At 37.0% G+C, this 15,670-nt stretch overlaps 1 protein-coding gene across 20 annotated transcripts in view; it reads left to right on the forward strand.

The window, feature by feature from the left end:
• PARD3 (par-3 family cell polarity regulator) overlaps nucleotides 1-15,670 on the forward strand; it is a 575,331-nt gene that overhangs the window by 354,940 nt on the left and 204,721 nt on the right. For 11 of the 20 annotated variants that reach the window (XM_075997631.1, XM_075997634.1, XM_075997636.1 and 8 more), the window contains 3 exons: nucleotides 4,397-4,585; nucleotides 5,362-5,532; nucleotides 13,737-13,896. In XM_075997631.1, coding sequence (XP_075853746.1) covers nucleotides 4,397-4,585; nucleotides 5,362-5,532; nucleotides 13,737-13,896 — 520 coding nt within the window. The remainder of the gene's footprint in view (nucleotides 1-4,396; nucleotides 4,586-5,361; nucleotides 5,533-13,736; nucleotides 13,897-15,670) is intronic. The other 9 variants (XM_075997638.1, XM_075997637.1, XM_075997635.1 and 6 more) reach the window with 1 other exon arrangement.

Here is a 15,670-nt window from a genome sequence, read left to right on the forward strand (position 1 = left end):
TCGTACGTGTAGGTTGTTTTTGAGTTTTGGCTATTGTAATTAAAAGTGAATATCCTCACAGTTAAACCTTTGTACATGATCATAATTAGTTTTTTAGGCTGTATTACTAAAAGTAATATTTTGGGTTAAGTAATATGCAAACTGTAGAAGCTTTTGGCAAGCTTTGTCAAATTAGCTTCCGTGAATGTGGTGTCTTTTTATACTTTACAGCAGTGCAGGAATGTGACCATTTCACTACCCTTTCTGCTCTGTAGGATATTGTTAGTTTAAAGAAAAAAATGTAGCAATTTGATAATGTTTGTTGATAGATTAATTTGCATGTGTTTTACTGCAGGTAAGATTGAACCTTGCATGTGTAGGTTTATTCATTGTTCCACTCATCTTTCTTGAGTGGCTTATTTACATTTTCCACTTGGTTTGGGAATGTTCATCTTTTTGTTATTAATTTATCAGCGATTTGTGCATTAAAGATAACGACTATGGACAAAGGCAAATGTTGAGAGAAATCCACGCATTATGGTGGAGTGATTAAATGTTCACCCAGTCATTTATTTCTTTGCAGAGTCCCAAATTGGATATTGCACTCATTTCTATAATTCTATGGTTTTGTATGATATGTGCACAGATCATGTTTTATTTGTGTCTCTTCATGATATTTTGTACATTCTTTTTTTTAAGTCAGAGTCTCACTGTTTTGCCTGGGCTAGAGTGTCATGGCATCAGACTAGCGCACAGCAACCTCAAACTCTTGGGCTCAGGCGATCCTTCTGCCTCAGCTTCCTGAGTAGCTGGGACTACAGGCACATGCCACCATGCATGGCTAACTTTTTCTATATATTTTTAGTTGGGCAATTCTATTTTTTTTTTTTTTTTTTAGTAGAGGCAGGGTCTCACTTTTGCTCAGGCTGGTTTCGAACTCCTGGCCTAGAGCGATCCACCTGCCTCAGCCTCTCAGAGTGCTAGGATTACAGGTGTGAGCCACAGCGCCTGGCCTATTTTGTACATTCTAATAAAAATTTTTATATGTTGAAGGTCAGAGATTACTCTTCTCGTGATTGTTTTTCTGTTGCTTAACATAACCAACTGTTTTTTTCTTTTTTGAAAGACACACCTGAGCTGCAGATGAACTGCAGACTCAGAGAGGCCGATGGGCCAGCTGTGTCCTTGTGTCATTGTAGCTATTGGGCTGTTATTCGAGGAAGAAGGAAAGTTGGGCCATGGTGGTGGCCACTTGTGACTATTTTTTGTCTCACTAAATATAAATGTGCATTTTTTCTGCTGTTCTGAGAAGAGCAGGAAAGTAAAGAGCTTTTACAATACCTATTCAGCATGTTCTGTATTTCTAATATGCTAAGCAAAGATGCCCTTTTATTCTGAGCATTAAATGATAGAAATGCCAATGGAGAAATGGGCAGAGGAAGAGCTGGTCATTGCATTGATAGAAGAAAAATACACTCAAAGTGTACACAGATGTGTATCCATGAGCAACACACAAAACACACGTGTGTTTCAGTGATAGGAGCAGACACAGAGGATGAGAGGTGCAAGTCAAAGAAAAAACATTTATTGTGTTTCAAACTTGAAATTTGATTTTTGAACTTGAATTTGATTCAAGACATGGTCAATAAGGTGCAGAATCCGGATGGAATAACAAGGTGATCGATAATTAGCTTCTGCTTTATGTGAGAATGCAGAGGTGCTCCATAATGTAGCATTTCAAATGGCTTTTAAAGAATAAAATTTCCTTTAACATTTTGCTGCCAGAGAACTAGGTTCTAAAAGCTGAATTTCAGTGTTATGTTAAGAGCCAAATTGATTAATGATGAAATATCAAATGAAACGAAGTCTCTCAAACGTTTTTAATGATGATAATGATTTACGACTTTATAAGAAAGCTGCAAAGGAAGATTATTCCCATTCTGCAGTTTTTGTGATAAATGAAATTATCTCGTGGAGAATACAGTCTCCTTTAAAACAGGGTCAAAGTACAGCAGTCAGGAAATGATTCCAGTTGATTAAAATTTTTATTCATATATGCAGTCAGCTCCTTATCTTGATTTTTCAAGTAGGAAAAAAATGAGAATTTTAAGCCTTCATAAAATATTATGGGAATGTCAAAGTCAGTAAACATTAAAAAGACAACTTTTAGATTCAAATCAGCAAGTAACAATTACGAACCTTCCAGAGTTGAAGCAAGTAGACACACTGAATGGTCAGACGTACATGTGCCCATGTGAGGACTATGTTTGTTTTCCATGTCTTTGCAAGTTCAGCTTTGCCAGGAATATAAATAATTGATTAACAAAGTAAATTTTTTCTTTCAATTCTAAATTTAAAGTCAAAGGAGGGAGGGACTATGATATATTTTGATGCTATGGATGCTATTTTGTATTTGAAACATCAACATTTGCCTATACTTAATATTTTTACAACAGATTTTACATTGTGGTAGTGCTGTTCATTCACCCACAGTCACTATTTAGCATTCTTTGTTTTGAACCATATGGACCAAAATTAAAAGTGAATTGAACATTTATGGTTATAGAGCAAAACATGTGTATACAGATGCTTTTGTATAATTGGACATATCAATGTTTTGATGTAAGTTTTTGATCTTTATTTCTCCCCACTATACTAGTTTTATTTGAGCTACAGTTGTTCTCTGGGAATATTTTAAATATAAGAATGTTTTAATAATGAGCAGGCTTGGGCTTTCTTTGGACTTGTTGCTAAAATGTGTTTAATTTGCATAGTTACCGTAGCTATTGCCTGTTTCTTTTCAACTTGTTTTAATTTGCATTCTTTATTATATAGTGTTCATGTTTAAACAGATTAGCAATTTTCCTTTATTTGAATATTCCTCTCCTTAATAACTATGAGGCCATTTTTTGAGATGGTACAAAGAATATCCTATCAATCACAAAATATTAGCACTGAATATTAGTAAATTAAAAATATTACTTTAAAAATCATATTACTGTGGATTTGAAGATTTAAAAATAGCATTTACCTGTATTGTAATAACCTAAAAAGAACACATACCGATAAATACTGTACTTGCAATACTTTATCTAATTGAGACATCTGATATTGCATGCTAAATCCCTAGATTCCTGTTTACAATTATTTTGATTTTGATTCTTATTAGAAAATTTCAAAAACTTGGTAGGATGCAAAGAAAAACATTGCATTCTACCTACTTCCTGTCACTCTGCAAGAGCCTATTTTATTTGTGTAATTGAACATTTTTTACAAGCACAGTCTTTATAAAGAATACATTATATTCCAGCTTAATGATGTACCATAATAAGTCTTAACCATTCTTCAATTATAATTTGATAATTCAAGCTTAATTGACTAAGTGCATGAGAGAAGAGAAGGCAGAATAGGTTAGGACTAGATGAAGCATGTAGTTTTGATTCAGAGAGCCTGTGCCACACTGGAAATACTGAACTTCAGCTGGAGTTCCAGCCTCGCTGATTTGCAGATGGCTGGTGTAGCGGTGGTTGGAGTTAGCCATGGTGGGATTGCTGAAGAGGAGCTCCGAAGGCAGAGCCCCTTCCTCTTCCAGAGTGCAACATTTCTTAATGATAAAATATGTCATTTCTGCATTTCCTTAGGTTATCCATTCAGCTTTCATTTTTCCTTCTTCTAAGGGAGATGAACAAGAATTTATATATCCTGAATGTGTTCTTTTTTAAAAGTCATCTTGTGCACTTGGTGACTGCAATTATGAAATTAAAACTTGATACACAAGTAACTAGTGAAACCGTATTACTCGGGTAATAGTATGTGTGGGTACAATATTGTGGAAAAATTTTCTCTAATGTTATTACTTCCACTTTTATCTCATGGATATTGAAGGTTAAAATTCTTCAGTGGCTCTCTGAACCTAAATACTTTTTTCTGATGACGTTGTATTATCAGGATTTGTTGCTGTTTGTGAATAAAAATGATACAGCATTGGTGAACATTAAACTATTAATAACATTGGAAATTTGGAATGAAAAAAAGGAGACAAATGAATTGTATTTTTTTGTTTGGACTCCTAGTGTTACTGTTTTTCTCCTGTGGTTTAGAATATATAAACAGACCAAAAAAAATGCCAAATCTCTAGGCATCTACACATGTCTTCAGTCCTTCCACGACATCTTATTTCCCTGTACTTCTCAAATCTGGTTTAGGTTTGTTTAAATGTTGAAATAAATGCTACATAAAAATATTAGCAGCTGGTTCCAGAAATCATCTGGAAGGGGTGCAGTGCACTATGGATCTTGTCATGGAACTTTGGTGGAAATACTGTGTTTGTTATGACTAAAGAACTGCTGTCTTTAAAAATAACTGAGAGGAGGAAACATTGGAATATAACGTTCTGTGCAATTTTATTCCCTATTAGAAAGCAGAAGATGAAGATATTGTTCTCACACCCGATGGCACCAGGGAATTTCTGACGTTCGAAGTTCCACTTAATGATTCAGGATCTGCCGGTCTTGGTGTCAGTGTCAAAGGTAACCGGTCCAAAGAGAACCATGCAGATTTGGGAATCTTTGTCAAGTCCATAATCAATGGAGGAGCAGCGTCCAAGGTAAGTATGTGTCAATTTCAGCAAGCATACGGCCATTCACAAAAATGTGTCATTTCAACCCTGTTCCTATTTTGGAAATGTGTACAGTTAACTGACATGGTCTGGTATCTTCACAATACCCTATTCATGATCAACTAGGAGAAATCTCAGGGATGTGTCATTTAGGGATGCATTCCCTAACTCCAACTCTTCCAGCTTTTATCTCCCAGGGCTTACATATAGCCCATACTCATGCTAGCTAAATGAAGATAATCTATGCAAAGACTTAGTGTAGGTCCTGGCACAGCACCAGCATCTAGTAAACGCTAATCTTTTCTCCTCCTTTCCTTCTCATGTGGGTCACTTATTCTATTTTTCAGCCTAGAGAAAATTTCCTGGCTTTTGTTCAGGGGGCACTTCTCTGCAACTGTCTAATAGCCTTGAGCTTTTGCATATCTTGGATTGTAAATAACCTTTATGGGTGTTTCTGGAAGCAGGAAAGTAATCACTTTGTGTCCTTTGAATTAGTATGCTATTTTGGTAAACAGATTATGGTAATGACTTGATTTACAAATGTATAAATGATTGAAATAGACACAGGCTACAATGGCTGCTTAGATGGTTATTATGCCAGCGTTCAATTGGGTGTAATCCATTAGGATTAAAGCCCCCACATTTTTTCTGCTTTGTTTTAATTTTTTTTAATTTTTTTTTTTTTTTACTCAAAGGGAAAGCAACTTCTTTTAGAGCAGATGATTTAATAGCACTTATTTCTTTTTTACCTGTTTTTTTCCCAGGATGGAAGGCTTCGTGTGAATGATCAGCTGATAGCAGTAAATGGAGAATCCCTGTTGGGCAAGACTAACCAGGACGCCATGGAAACCCTGAGACGGTCCATGTCCACCGAGGGCAACAAACGAGGAATGATCCAGCTCATTGTTGCAAGAAGAATAAGCAAATCCCATGAGGTAAAAAATAAATAATAAGGAAGAACAAATGACTCACATCAGAAATCGAAATAAGACTAACTTTCTGTCCTAACATTGGATGAAGAATATCAGGTTCTAGACTTAACCTTAGATAGCCCTAAATTATCTTTACTTTCTGTAGTTTTCTTGTTTTGTCAGTGGATTGTGATTTGTTTTCTTAATTCTGTGATCAACATATTCTTAAGTAGACGTTCATGTTCCTATGGCCAACTGAGCATAGAACATGAGGGTCTCAAAGGCACTTTTAGCTGAGTTCTCTTCTCTAAAATAGGGCTACACCTTCTTTCTCAGAGCCAATGCTTTGTCTCCTAGTCAGCAGAGTTGTACCTGGGAGGCGCAGTCCTGGGAGAAACAATCGCTTATTCCTTTGTTTATCTAAATGGGGTGCCTCTTATAGAGTCCCTAGTGGGGGAACAGCCTGGCTTCTTTACATGTGGGCATTCTCTTGTTAGATTATCCACAGTGAAAGCTTCCTTCTCTTTCCTCAGTCTCTCCTCTCTCCTTCACTGTGGGGCTGAGTCTATATCCTTTGAATGCCTGCTTTTTCAGTGACTTGTACTGCATAGCATCCTGCGTTTTCTAAATGTATGCTGCACTATGGAATTAGGAGTGAATAGAAAAACACAGCCATCCTCTCTTGAAGGATGGGGTGATCTATTTCCTCAAATAAGCAAAAACATACTTTATTGTATAATGGAATATTTGAAAGTTAAAAATAAATTATATAGAGATTAATAATATCGGAATCTGAATAAAGCTAAGTTTCACATTATGATAAATCATACGCCACCTATAGAAAACAGGTTAGCCCTGACAATTTGCAGAAAAGAGCTATTGAAAATTCAAAGTTTGTTTTCATTTTTATTGATGCTCAGATCCCCATATTTTAAAATTAACAAAGATAAAATTACTAGGAAGTTGTACAAAACTAAAATTATATCTAAATTGTTTAAATGTTTTTCTTATTTTAAAAACCTCTGTTCAATAAACATAGGTAGTAAGCTTTTCAGGTTGTGAAGACTGCTTATCTGAACATATAATACAATCATATTTTTTAAAGAAAATGTGGTCTTGAACTCAGTGAGTAGTCAGTGTAGAGGTGAACAATTTTGAAAGGTTATTGACTATTGATTTAATATTTGCCAGATGTAGAATGGGTTAGTAGTACTTAACAAATGAATTTTCACAAAAGCAAGAGAATACTGTAACCTTAACTAAAAATCTCAGCATAGAAGAGTGGGACATGAAAACATTTATTTATGTAAAATAAGTATAAAAGCTAAGCCCTTAGAGTATCCTACTGGACTGATATTCTTGAATAATAGCTTTTACTCATTGCCAAAACATTAACTGATCTATTAATATTAGTCCCGTGAAGGGCTAAATGAAAAATTCTCAACAGTAAGTTTACAAGACACATTATTCTTTGGCCAATTGAATAGCTTCACATCCCACGGGACAGTATTCATTCCACAGACGTTTATTGAGCATCTACTACATGTCAGAACATGGGTTAGATCCTAGGGACACAGCGGTAAATAAAACAGATGGGTCACCTTCTCTCATGGAACTCGTATCTTCTGGGTAGCTTTGAAAACAAACTAAAATCTGTATTACCTTCTCAGAGTTTTCTGCTTTGAGAAGCAAAGCAGAGAATGCTATAGGGGGACTTAAAATGTCAGAAGTGAACTGAAGATTAGCATTTATTCATCTGATTCAGATTATCCCTAGCGTTCCCCAAACAGTAATAAAACAAACCTACACCAGCCTGAAAATGTTTTGATAAAAGGACTGATTTTATTCCCTGTTGGCCTGTAAAAGTACATGAAATTGGAATCCCCGAGAAATATCTCCCTGTGTCTCATTCACTTCTACATATGAATTTATGTGAATGAAAATGATTTAAGCAAGGAAATAGCTGTAATAGACAGTAATAGACTTTAATATTCCATATTCCTTATGGTGTCATTTTTATACATTGCTGGTTATTACTATTTCTTAGGACAGAATAAGCTTATAAACCAATTCTATCCAAAGGAAAAAAAAAATCTTATGAGTGCTGTGCTATCTTTGTAATACTAGCAAGAAGCCTTTTGTACTGACAGGGTTTAACTAGAGTTACTTGAAGACAGAAGGTCTCAATTCAGCTTTCCACTAGTCATAATGTATTATTTTCCTGCTGTTGTACTTATATATTATTACTTTGGAAAACCCTCTTCCCGAGTCTCTGGGAGGGTGTGTATAAATTATATCACAATAAATATTGATAGAAACACAGGGCTCTTGCTGTCCTGAATCAACCTTAAGCCAAAATGTGCTAAGTTCTTCTTCTGGGTGTATCAGCCATGCAGTCCAATCTTGGACATTTGCACAAAGCTCCATTTTACTATCTCATTTCTACACCAAGGGTTTACACATACTTGATTTCAAGCTAGAGAAGATGAGTATATCTAAAAGAAAGTCTTTTGTACTTTGTGACATTTTTCCTTCCCTTATACGTGGAAGTGTTGTTATTATGTTACTGTGTTTTCTTTAAAATTATTTGTTGACTTCCTCACTTGGTGTTGTCTTAAAACCCAGTGTTTTGCTAATATTTGTCCCTACACAGCACATTGGAGACATTTTCTGGAAGCTGTTTCTCAGTCTATTTTGCTTGATATTTCAGGAGTCTCTGGGCACCACCTTATTCTCAAAAGTTTCCTTCCCTGCTCTGTTTTCTGTTGCCAGACTCTGGCTCTTCTTTCTCCTCCAAGGGTTCATCTTTAGTTAGTGTTTCTTGAGGCTATTCCTGGTCTGTGTCTTCTGTGCATGCTCTCTAGCTGATCTTTACTCTCTGGTCGCCTGTAACCTGTGTTAGGCTGGAGCCTGTCATCCTGTTTCCAGCTCGGAACTCCACTCTAGCACCGGAGTCCTCTGTCCACCTGCCCAGGAAGATAGCCCCTGGTGTGTATCCTGGGCCCTCTACTTCACAAGGCCACCCATACATTCCTTCAATTGTAGAAGCCAGAGATCTGGAGTCACCCATGTCTGCTCAGATGCCTTCACTATGCCCATAGCCTTCTGCCTCTAGCACCTCTCTGCGCTCAGCCCGCTCTCTTTCCTCCCCACGGGCACTGCCCGAGTTCAGACCCCATCCTCTCACCAGGCTCACTGTTGCCGCCTCCCCAAGGGTGTCTGTGCAGTCAGCCTTTCTCCCTCAATTTGTTCTCTCCCCTGCAGTCAGGCAGATTTTTCTACAAAACAAATTGATCATGTCACTCCCTGCTGAAATCCCTTGAGGAGCTTTCCATGTCTCCAGGATGGATGCTGGTCTCCATCATGTGGTCCACTGGGACCTGCCTGATGAGTGTCTCTGCCCTCCAGCCTCTCCCTATGCAGTCTCCACTCCAGCTGTTCAGCACTCCTTGTAACTTCTCAGATGTGTGATGCTGTCTCTCACCTCTCGGTCTCCCACTTGAGTTCATTCTGTCTCTTGTCCTAGCAAAGACTTACACAGTCTTTAGATTTGTGTTTTCTTTCTCTAAAATGTTTTCATAGCTCTGTGCACTTGCCTTCATCCAGCAGCTATCCCACTAGCGTGGTTTCCTTTTTGACTTTCTTTCACTGGAATTGTAAATTCTGAGACCACCAGGACACCATCCATCTACCATGTTCCTATTTGCTTTTCACTGGTGTCCAGTCCTGACACACCAGCATGGACTGAATGATGACGGAGACACCCTGGAGAGTCTGGCGTTTTTCAAAGAAAAAGAGAACTTACTTAATAGCATTAGAAACTGAAGTTCTGAAACAGCCATCAGAACAAAAGTAACAAGGTGAATTTGGGGGCAGTGATTCCCAATTCCCTTTGCTTTTCTTCTGTCCTTAGATCCAGTGCTCTTAGTTACATTTTAAAACATTTCGTAAGCAGTCATTTTTATTTTTTCCTTCTCTTTTGAAAGAATCAGTAATGTCTTCCCCTTGTTTTATGCTCCTAAACGATGGTTTAGCTTTTTTAGAGAAACATTTTTTTTAAGCCCTAGCATTCTTTTTTTATTGTTTCCATGTTGGAATACACAGATCAAGGAGGGAAAAATCGGCATCACTTACCCCAAAGGCCACCTTTGTGTAGGACTTCAAAGGAGGGTGGAGGGGAGTGAGCGTAAACTCCCGGCATCGTTCCTTGGGTATTGAAAATAGCCTGTATATGAGAATTATGCTGATTTTGCTTATTTTAAGGAAATTAATATTTGTGGAAATTACTGTAATTTAGCATAGCATCCAGGCATTTCACTCTGTCCTTGTTAGAAGTGATTTTCTATAAAGCCTTTTCTTGGAACCAGGTGAGCTTTTGTCTTAGACCCCATATGAAGGGATTTAGTCATCAAGCACTACTTTAAAATGAATTCTTTCTCTTGGTTTAATCCTCTTAGAATTAGAAAGCTGTGTTAGAATAGGAAGGGGGAATAAGGTATCATTTATGGTTCTCCTTATTTTCTGTATTAAGAAATAAATGCGGAGAGGTCAAATGATTTGCTTAATGGCTGCAAGGCCAAGGTTGCAGAGTCATTTAGAAGTAAGGTGTCCGTCCCTCTTATATAAGTGTGTGGATCTAAATTGACTGTGATTGTGTTGTTCAGGCAATTTATATCCTAGTTGTGCTAGGAAAGTAAGTAGCTCGCAATAAATGCACGGGCTTTAGAATCACATGGAGTCAGTGAAATTCTGGTTCTGCCACGGACTAACATGGCCAGAGGACCTTACCTCCCCGCTTCTTGTTGTTACCCTCATGGGGATGTGAAGGGAAACAAATGTGGTCTTGCATGAAAAGACAACGTGAACCTGTACCTAAGTCTTCCTCCACTCTCCTCTTTTCATGAATGGCTTTATATTTACCTGTTGTATGTATGCTGGTATTTTCTACGATGCATAATTGTAATCTAGGTGAAATGCCTTTTAATTTCTACATCATGCTGTGCTCTCAGTTTTAAAGGCCCACTTCCACGTGACTTAGTATGCCATTTTAAGGAAAATGTGAGTCATTCACTTTTCTTAGGAATGAATTTATTAATCTAATTATTCCTCCGGTGCCTGCTCTATGCCAGGCATGGGGATAAAATAGAGTATGCTCATAAAGACTGAAATATCGAATAATAAGGTCTCACCAGGTACTAACTAGGATCCAGGCTTAAGTTTCCTAGAGGGGGTTAAAGCCCTACTTATACCAACTTTGCAAGTTTATAGTGGAGATGGTGGGATATATTTTCTTTAGGTGAAAGACATCATTCATCTCACTAATTGCACACTTAACAACAAAACGAGACTTTACTAAAACCCACAGAAATTGTATTCGTCTTTTAAAAGAAACCAAGATTTTAACTTTTCCTAAGAAAGAGAGAATATGCCAAGTATGTAATGAAAAGCATATTCATTGGATGATATCCAGCTTTTTGTTATTGAAGAGCATTTGTTATTTTATAATTATGAAAGCAGTATATGATCATGTGAACATATTTTTAAAAGCATACTACGTTTACATTCTTTTTAGATGTAAATACATTTTATGCCTTTGTAAATAAAGTTATGGTAAATATTGATTCACATGCATCTTTATTATTCACTTAGCTTATTATTTCCTTGGGCTAGTGACCACAAAGTGAAATAAAATAGCCTGGTCACAGAATCAAAAAATAAGAAAATGTTTGGCCTGTGATAATACATTTCCCAATTACCTTAGCAAAAGACTGAATCACTCTACACACCTACCTGTGGGGATTATCTTGCTGCAACCTTGAGCTATTTTTGTTCTTTAATAGGTAGAAAGGCTTTTTTAGGGATGGAGTTGGGAGTTCAAATAACCGCTGCTACTTGGGACTGACTTAAGTTGGATGGACGAAAATTTTTGCATATTAGAACCACAGGCAGACAACAAAATGTGACTCGCAATTCTGTTTACTGTGGTTTCTTCTTCTAGTTAAGATTATTTTTAATAAGGCACTAGTACATAAGGAGCCCACAAGGGCGTGAGAGCAGCCCAGAGAGCAGCGGCCAACAGTTCTCCCAGGGCCACTGGCTCTGTGTCCTCCTGTGTGCCGGTGGTGCACCCTCTCACACATTTCCCCTCTTAAGCTCAAGTTCTTGCAACAAAAAAATCATCAAAAGATTTAAAACAAAACTGTGTAGCCCAATCATTTTTTTAAAAGAAATTAAAAGGCATTGTATCTTCTGTTAAATATTTATGTAGTAGACTATTGATGTCTTCATTTAAATCTGTCTTTTGAGATGCAAATTAGACGTGGATGGGGAGGTGTAGGGGAGGTGTAGAATCTTTCCCATGAAAATGTTCAAGGGCTTCGGGTTTTTTTTTTCCTGAACAGACATCTTATTGTTTTTCTCTAGAAAGCCCACATGTACTGTTTTCTTAATGGAATTTTTATTTGACTTTATAAAATTTTAAAATAGCCTTTTGGGATATTTAGGGATTTCTCATGAAGAAGGTTTATAAAGGTTTTATCATCTAGGAAATTGCAGCATTATGGAGTTCAATTAAATGTATTTCTCAGGCAAACTTGAGGATATGTCGTCTGTTTTCTGATATATTATTGTATAACCAGCAGGACTTGTTTATAGAGACTTACAGAGCAAGTCTTAATGTATGTATACTCTTTAATGTATGTGTTCATGTAGAAAGCTCAAAGTCTCGTTCCTAAAGGCATAGGATATTAGTTTTATTTGTTTTTTGTTTTTTTACCTCCCCAGAGTATCTTGGAATTTAGACATTATATTCTTTCAGAAACTGTTCTTTTATTTCTTTACATCAGAGACCTTGAATATTTAATTTACTTCTCAGTAAAGCTGTCAGTTGTAATCTGCAATTTAAAAAAAAAAAATCCTAATAAAACAAATCCTCATTTCACAATTTAAACCTTATTGAGTCTAATTCACCAGTGCTGCGAGTTTATTATTCTCCTGCAGTTTGACGTGCCTCCAATTGTAATTGTGTTGACCCTTCAATGCGTTCAATCTCCCCAGCGCTTATCAAACTGGGAGAGATAAGTCTACAATTCGGAACTTCATTAAATATCTCATTTATATTAAACAGATGATGGCTTCTAACAGAAATAATAATTTGTTCAGACGGAGGAAGCGCCACAGTTGTGGTTTCACGTTTAGAATGAGCAGTCTCCTCTCTCATCTCCCGGTGTTGGGCTGTGCCCCAGCCCACCCCTGGGCAGCCCTCCCTGTCTCTGGCAGGCACCAAAGCATCACAGAGATTAGTTAGTCCATGTGGTTAACCTCAGAGCCCATGTTGCAAGGACTGCAGTGAAGTGTATTTTACTTGAAGCAGATTCATTTCAAGGCTTTACTAACATAAATTTCTTAGATTATTTTTAGGAACAATATGACTTATAACACACAGCTAGCTGTTTTAAGGAATGCCACATAAGATTTCATTTCATGGTCAGAGAAATCGACCTGTGTTCTTTGCTTATTGAGTAGATTGTATATGTTTGTGAAATACTCATACCTGTGTGTGCTTAATTATTTCCATATTCTGTGTGCTCTTTGAGGGCTTTTTTCAGTTACTATCTTATAGTTAAAGATTGTAGTAAGGTAATACTATGATTATGCTTAATTTCTAGCAGAAGAAATTTAAATTTGGTGTGTAGCTCAAGGCACCTGAGTTTACAAATGGAGTCTTTATGTTTTATATAGTAGGAAATAATTCTACCCTCACATACACAAGTATATGGTAATTGTTAGATGTAGTTATATCCTAGAAGTATTAATATAAAAATTATAGTTAAACTCCAGCTTCCATTCTGATAAAGCATGCCTTCTACAGAGCAATGCCTAGTAAAGAATCTGGGATTAAACTATAACTTAAATTGGCTTAAACAGACACTAACAGTCAAATTAAAAAAAATAAGCAACAGGAGCAGATTTTAAAGAAAGCTCTTAATATACATATTTTTCCTCCAATGGTTGAAATCTGACAGAACTTCATGGGAGGCACTGTGTAACATGGCATAGAAAGTTGGTCATTAGGCAGAGCTGTCATCACAAATTATTTTGGTACAGGGTGAAAAGTTCTACTTCATTTGGTACCCAGTTGGATACAGGCCTTGGGCAAGTTGTTATAATTCCCCCATGCTGTTAATGGGCTTCCGAGCACTGATTTTCCCTTGCCCCCCCTCTCATAGCTAAAGTCACCTGGGAGCCCCCCTGGACCTGAGCTGCCCATCGAAACAGTGTTGGATGACAGAGAACGGAGAATCTCCCATTCCCTCTACAGTGGGATTGAGGGGCTTGATGAGTCGCCCACGAGAAATGCTGCCCTCAGTAGGATAATGGGTGAGTCAGGTAAAATTGTTCATCACATCTTACTTTTATGCTTTCACTGGTTTACTGAGAGGTTATTCATGTCCTATTAATGTAAAGGAGGCTCGTATTTTCCAGAGGAAAAAGAACAGGTTCGTTATAATCATTCAGGAAGTGTTAATGCGAAGAGAGTAAATCAATACATTGATTGGTTAAGTGGCTTTGAGATCCTGTAACATGTAGGAAGTAAAAAAAAAAAAAGGAATCCTAGAGAAATGATCAAGATATTTGCAGCTTGTTTGAGATACTAAGTGAAGCTGTGCTTTTAAAAAAAAAAAAATAAAAATTTAGTGGTGTATGGCAAGAAGGATTCAATTATGTATCATTCACAAGTAGCACTGCTTGAGCCGAGAGGGGAAAAATATGTATATTCATATATGGACACATGTATATGAAATATTCACATTTTTTTTGGTTTGTACTTAACAGGATGTTATTCTATTTTAAGTGTATCTCTGCTTTTTCAAAGCTTGAGTTTTAAAATCCTGAAACTAGTCTTCTGCATCCTTTGTTTGGATTCAATACCATACTGTCTGCATGGCCCCCAGCGGGTAATGAGGTTATTAGCACTTGCTCTGCGGCAATTCAGCTTTCTACTAACAGATCCAGTTAATAAAGACTCGCTTTGCCACCGGAGTGGTTGGATTTACTGAGTTGCTCATCTTGAGATTATCTTGTGAGAGTTTTCACGTTTAAAACACAAGAAGCTGTTTTCATTAAAATAATACCTGACATCAACATCACACAGTTTTATTGCCGGTACATTTTGCAAGGCTCTCCTATAAAGTACAAACCCTAAATTTCACTCTGTTTTGAGTACATTTAATACAGATTTCATACAATTCAAGTTTCCATGATGGAGCCTCATTGAAATAAGACTTTTGTTTTATTTATTAGTGGATGTTCATGGAAACCCTTCCATTGGCAAGACATTGTACATATACATTTGCTGTAAACCCACACAAAGATGAGTAAGGAACAATCTCTGCTTTCAAAGAACTTTCTACTGGGCATGATAGGAAAATTGCCTAAACATGTCTAGTAGAATTTTCTGTTGTTCTTCCTCTAATCCTTCTAGCTTTCTAGTTTGAAAACATTGCTAAATGCTCAGTTTCTCATCCTGTTGTATGTAGAGCTTAGACATGCCGGCTCTCTGGTTTTACTTTGTCAATGTTTTCGTTTTTACTCACTTGGCATAAGTAAGCATCAGGGAAGGATGCTACACCTGTTGGGTTGAACACCTGTCAGGTAAAAGGCATCATACAGAGTGTGTCCCATTGAATCCTTGCTTTTTACTTACCCCTCTCTTCACTGCGGTTGGATTTTCCATATTTTCTTGGCTTTGGTGTAAAACTTTATCTTTGTCAAGTTCATTTATTTTTTTTGAATTGCTGAAATTTCAGACCCCTTGAGACAGAGTAAGAGTGTGCATGTGTCCCTAGATCTGTGTGCATACGAAGTGATACGCTGTAATTTCCCCTTTATTATAGGAACGTAGGACTTGCCATTCTGAATCAGACCATTGGTCCACCAGTTCCTGTAACCTGCGTCCTGCCTCCAATCCCTGATGCTTCAGAGGAAGGCGAAACACTAAAACTAAAAACCAAACCAAAAAAAAAAAAAATCCCAAACTTCACTTAGTGACCTTTTGAAATGCTCTCTATATATGGGTTGAAGAGTCATTCATTTTCTCCATAGTCTGTTGCCCTGGTTTTGTTAGCTATGGCTTCATTAGTCCTCTTCAGTTTGCATTATA

This window comes from Microcebus murinus, chromosome 25, assembly GCF_040939455.1.
Source record: "Microcebus murinus isolate Inina chromosome 25, M.murinus_Inina_mat1.0, whole genome shotgun sequence".
In the NCBI taxonomy this organism is placed as follows: Eukaryota; Metazoa; Chordata; class Mammalia; order Primates; family Cheirogaleidae; genus Microcebus; species Microcebus murinus.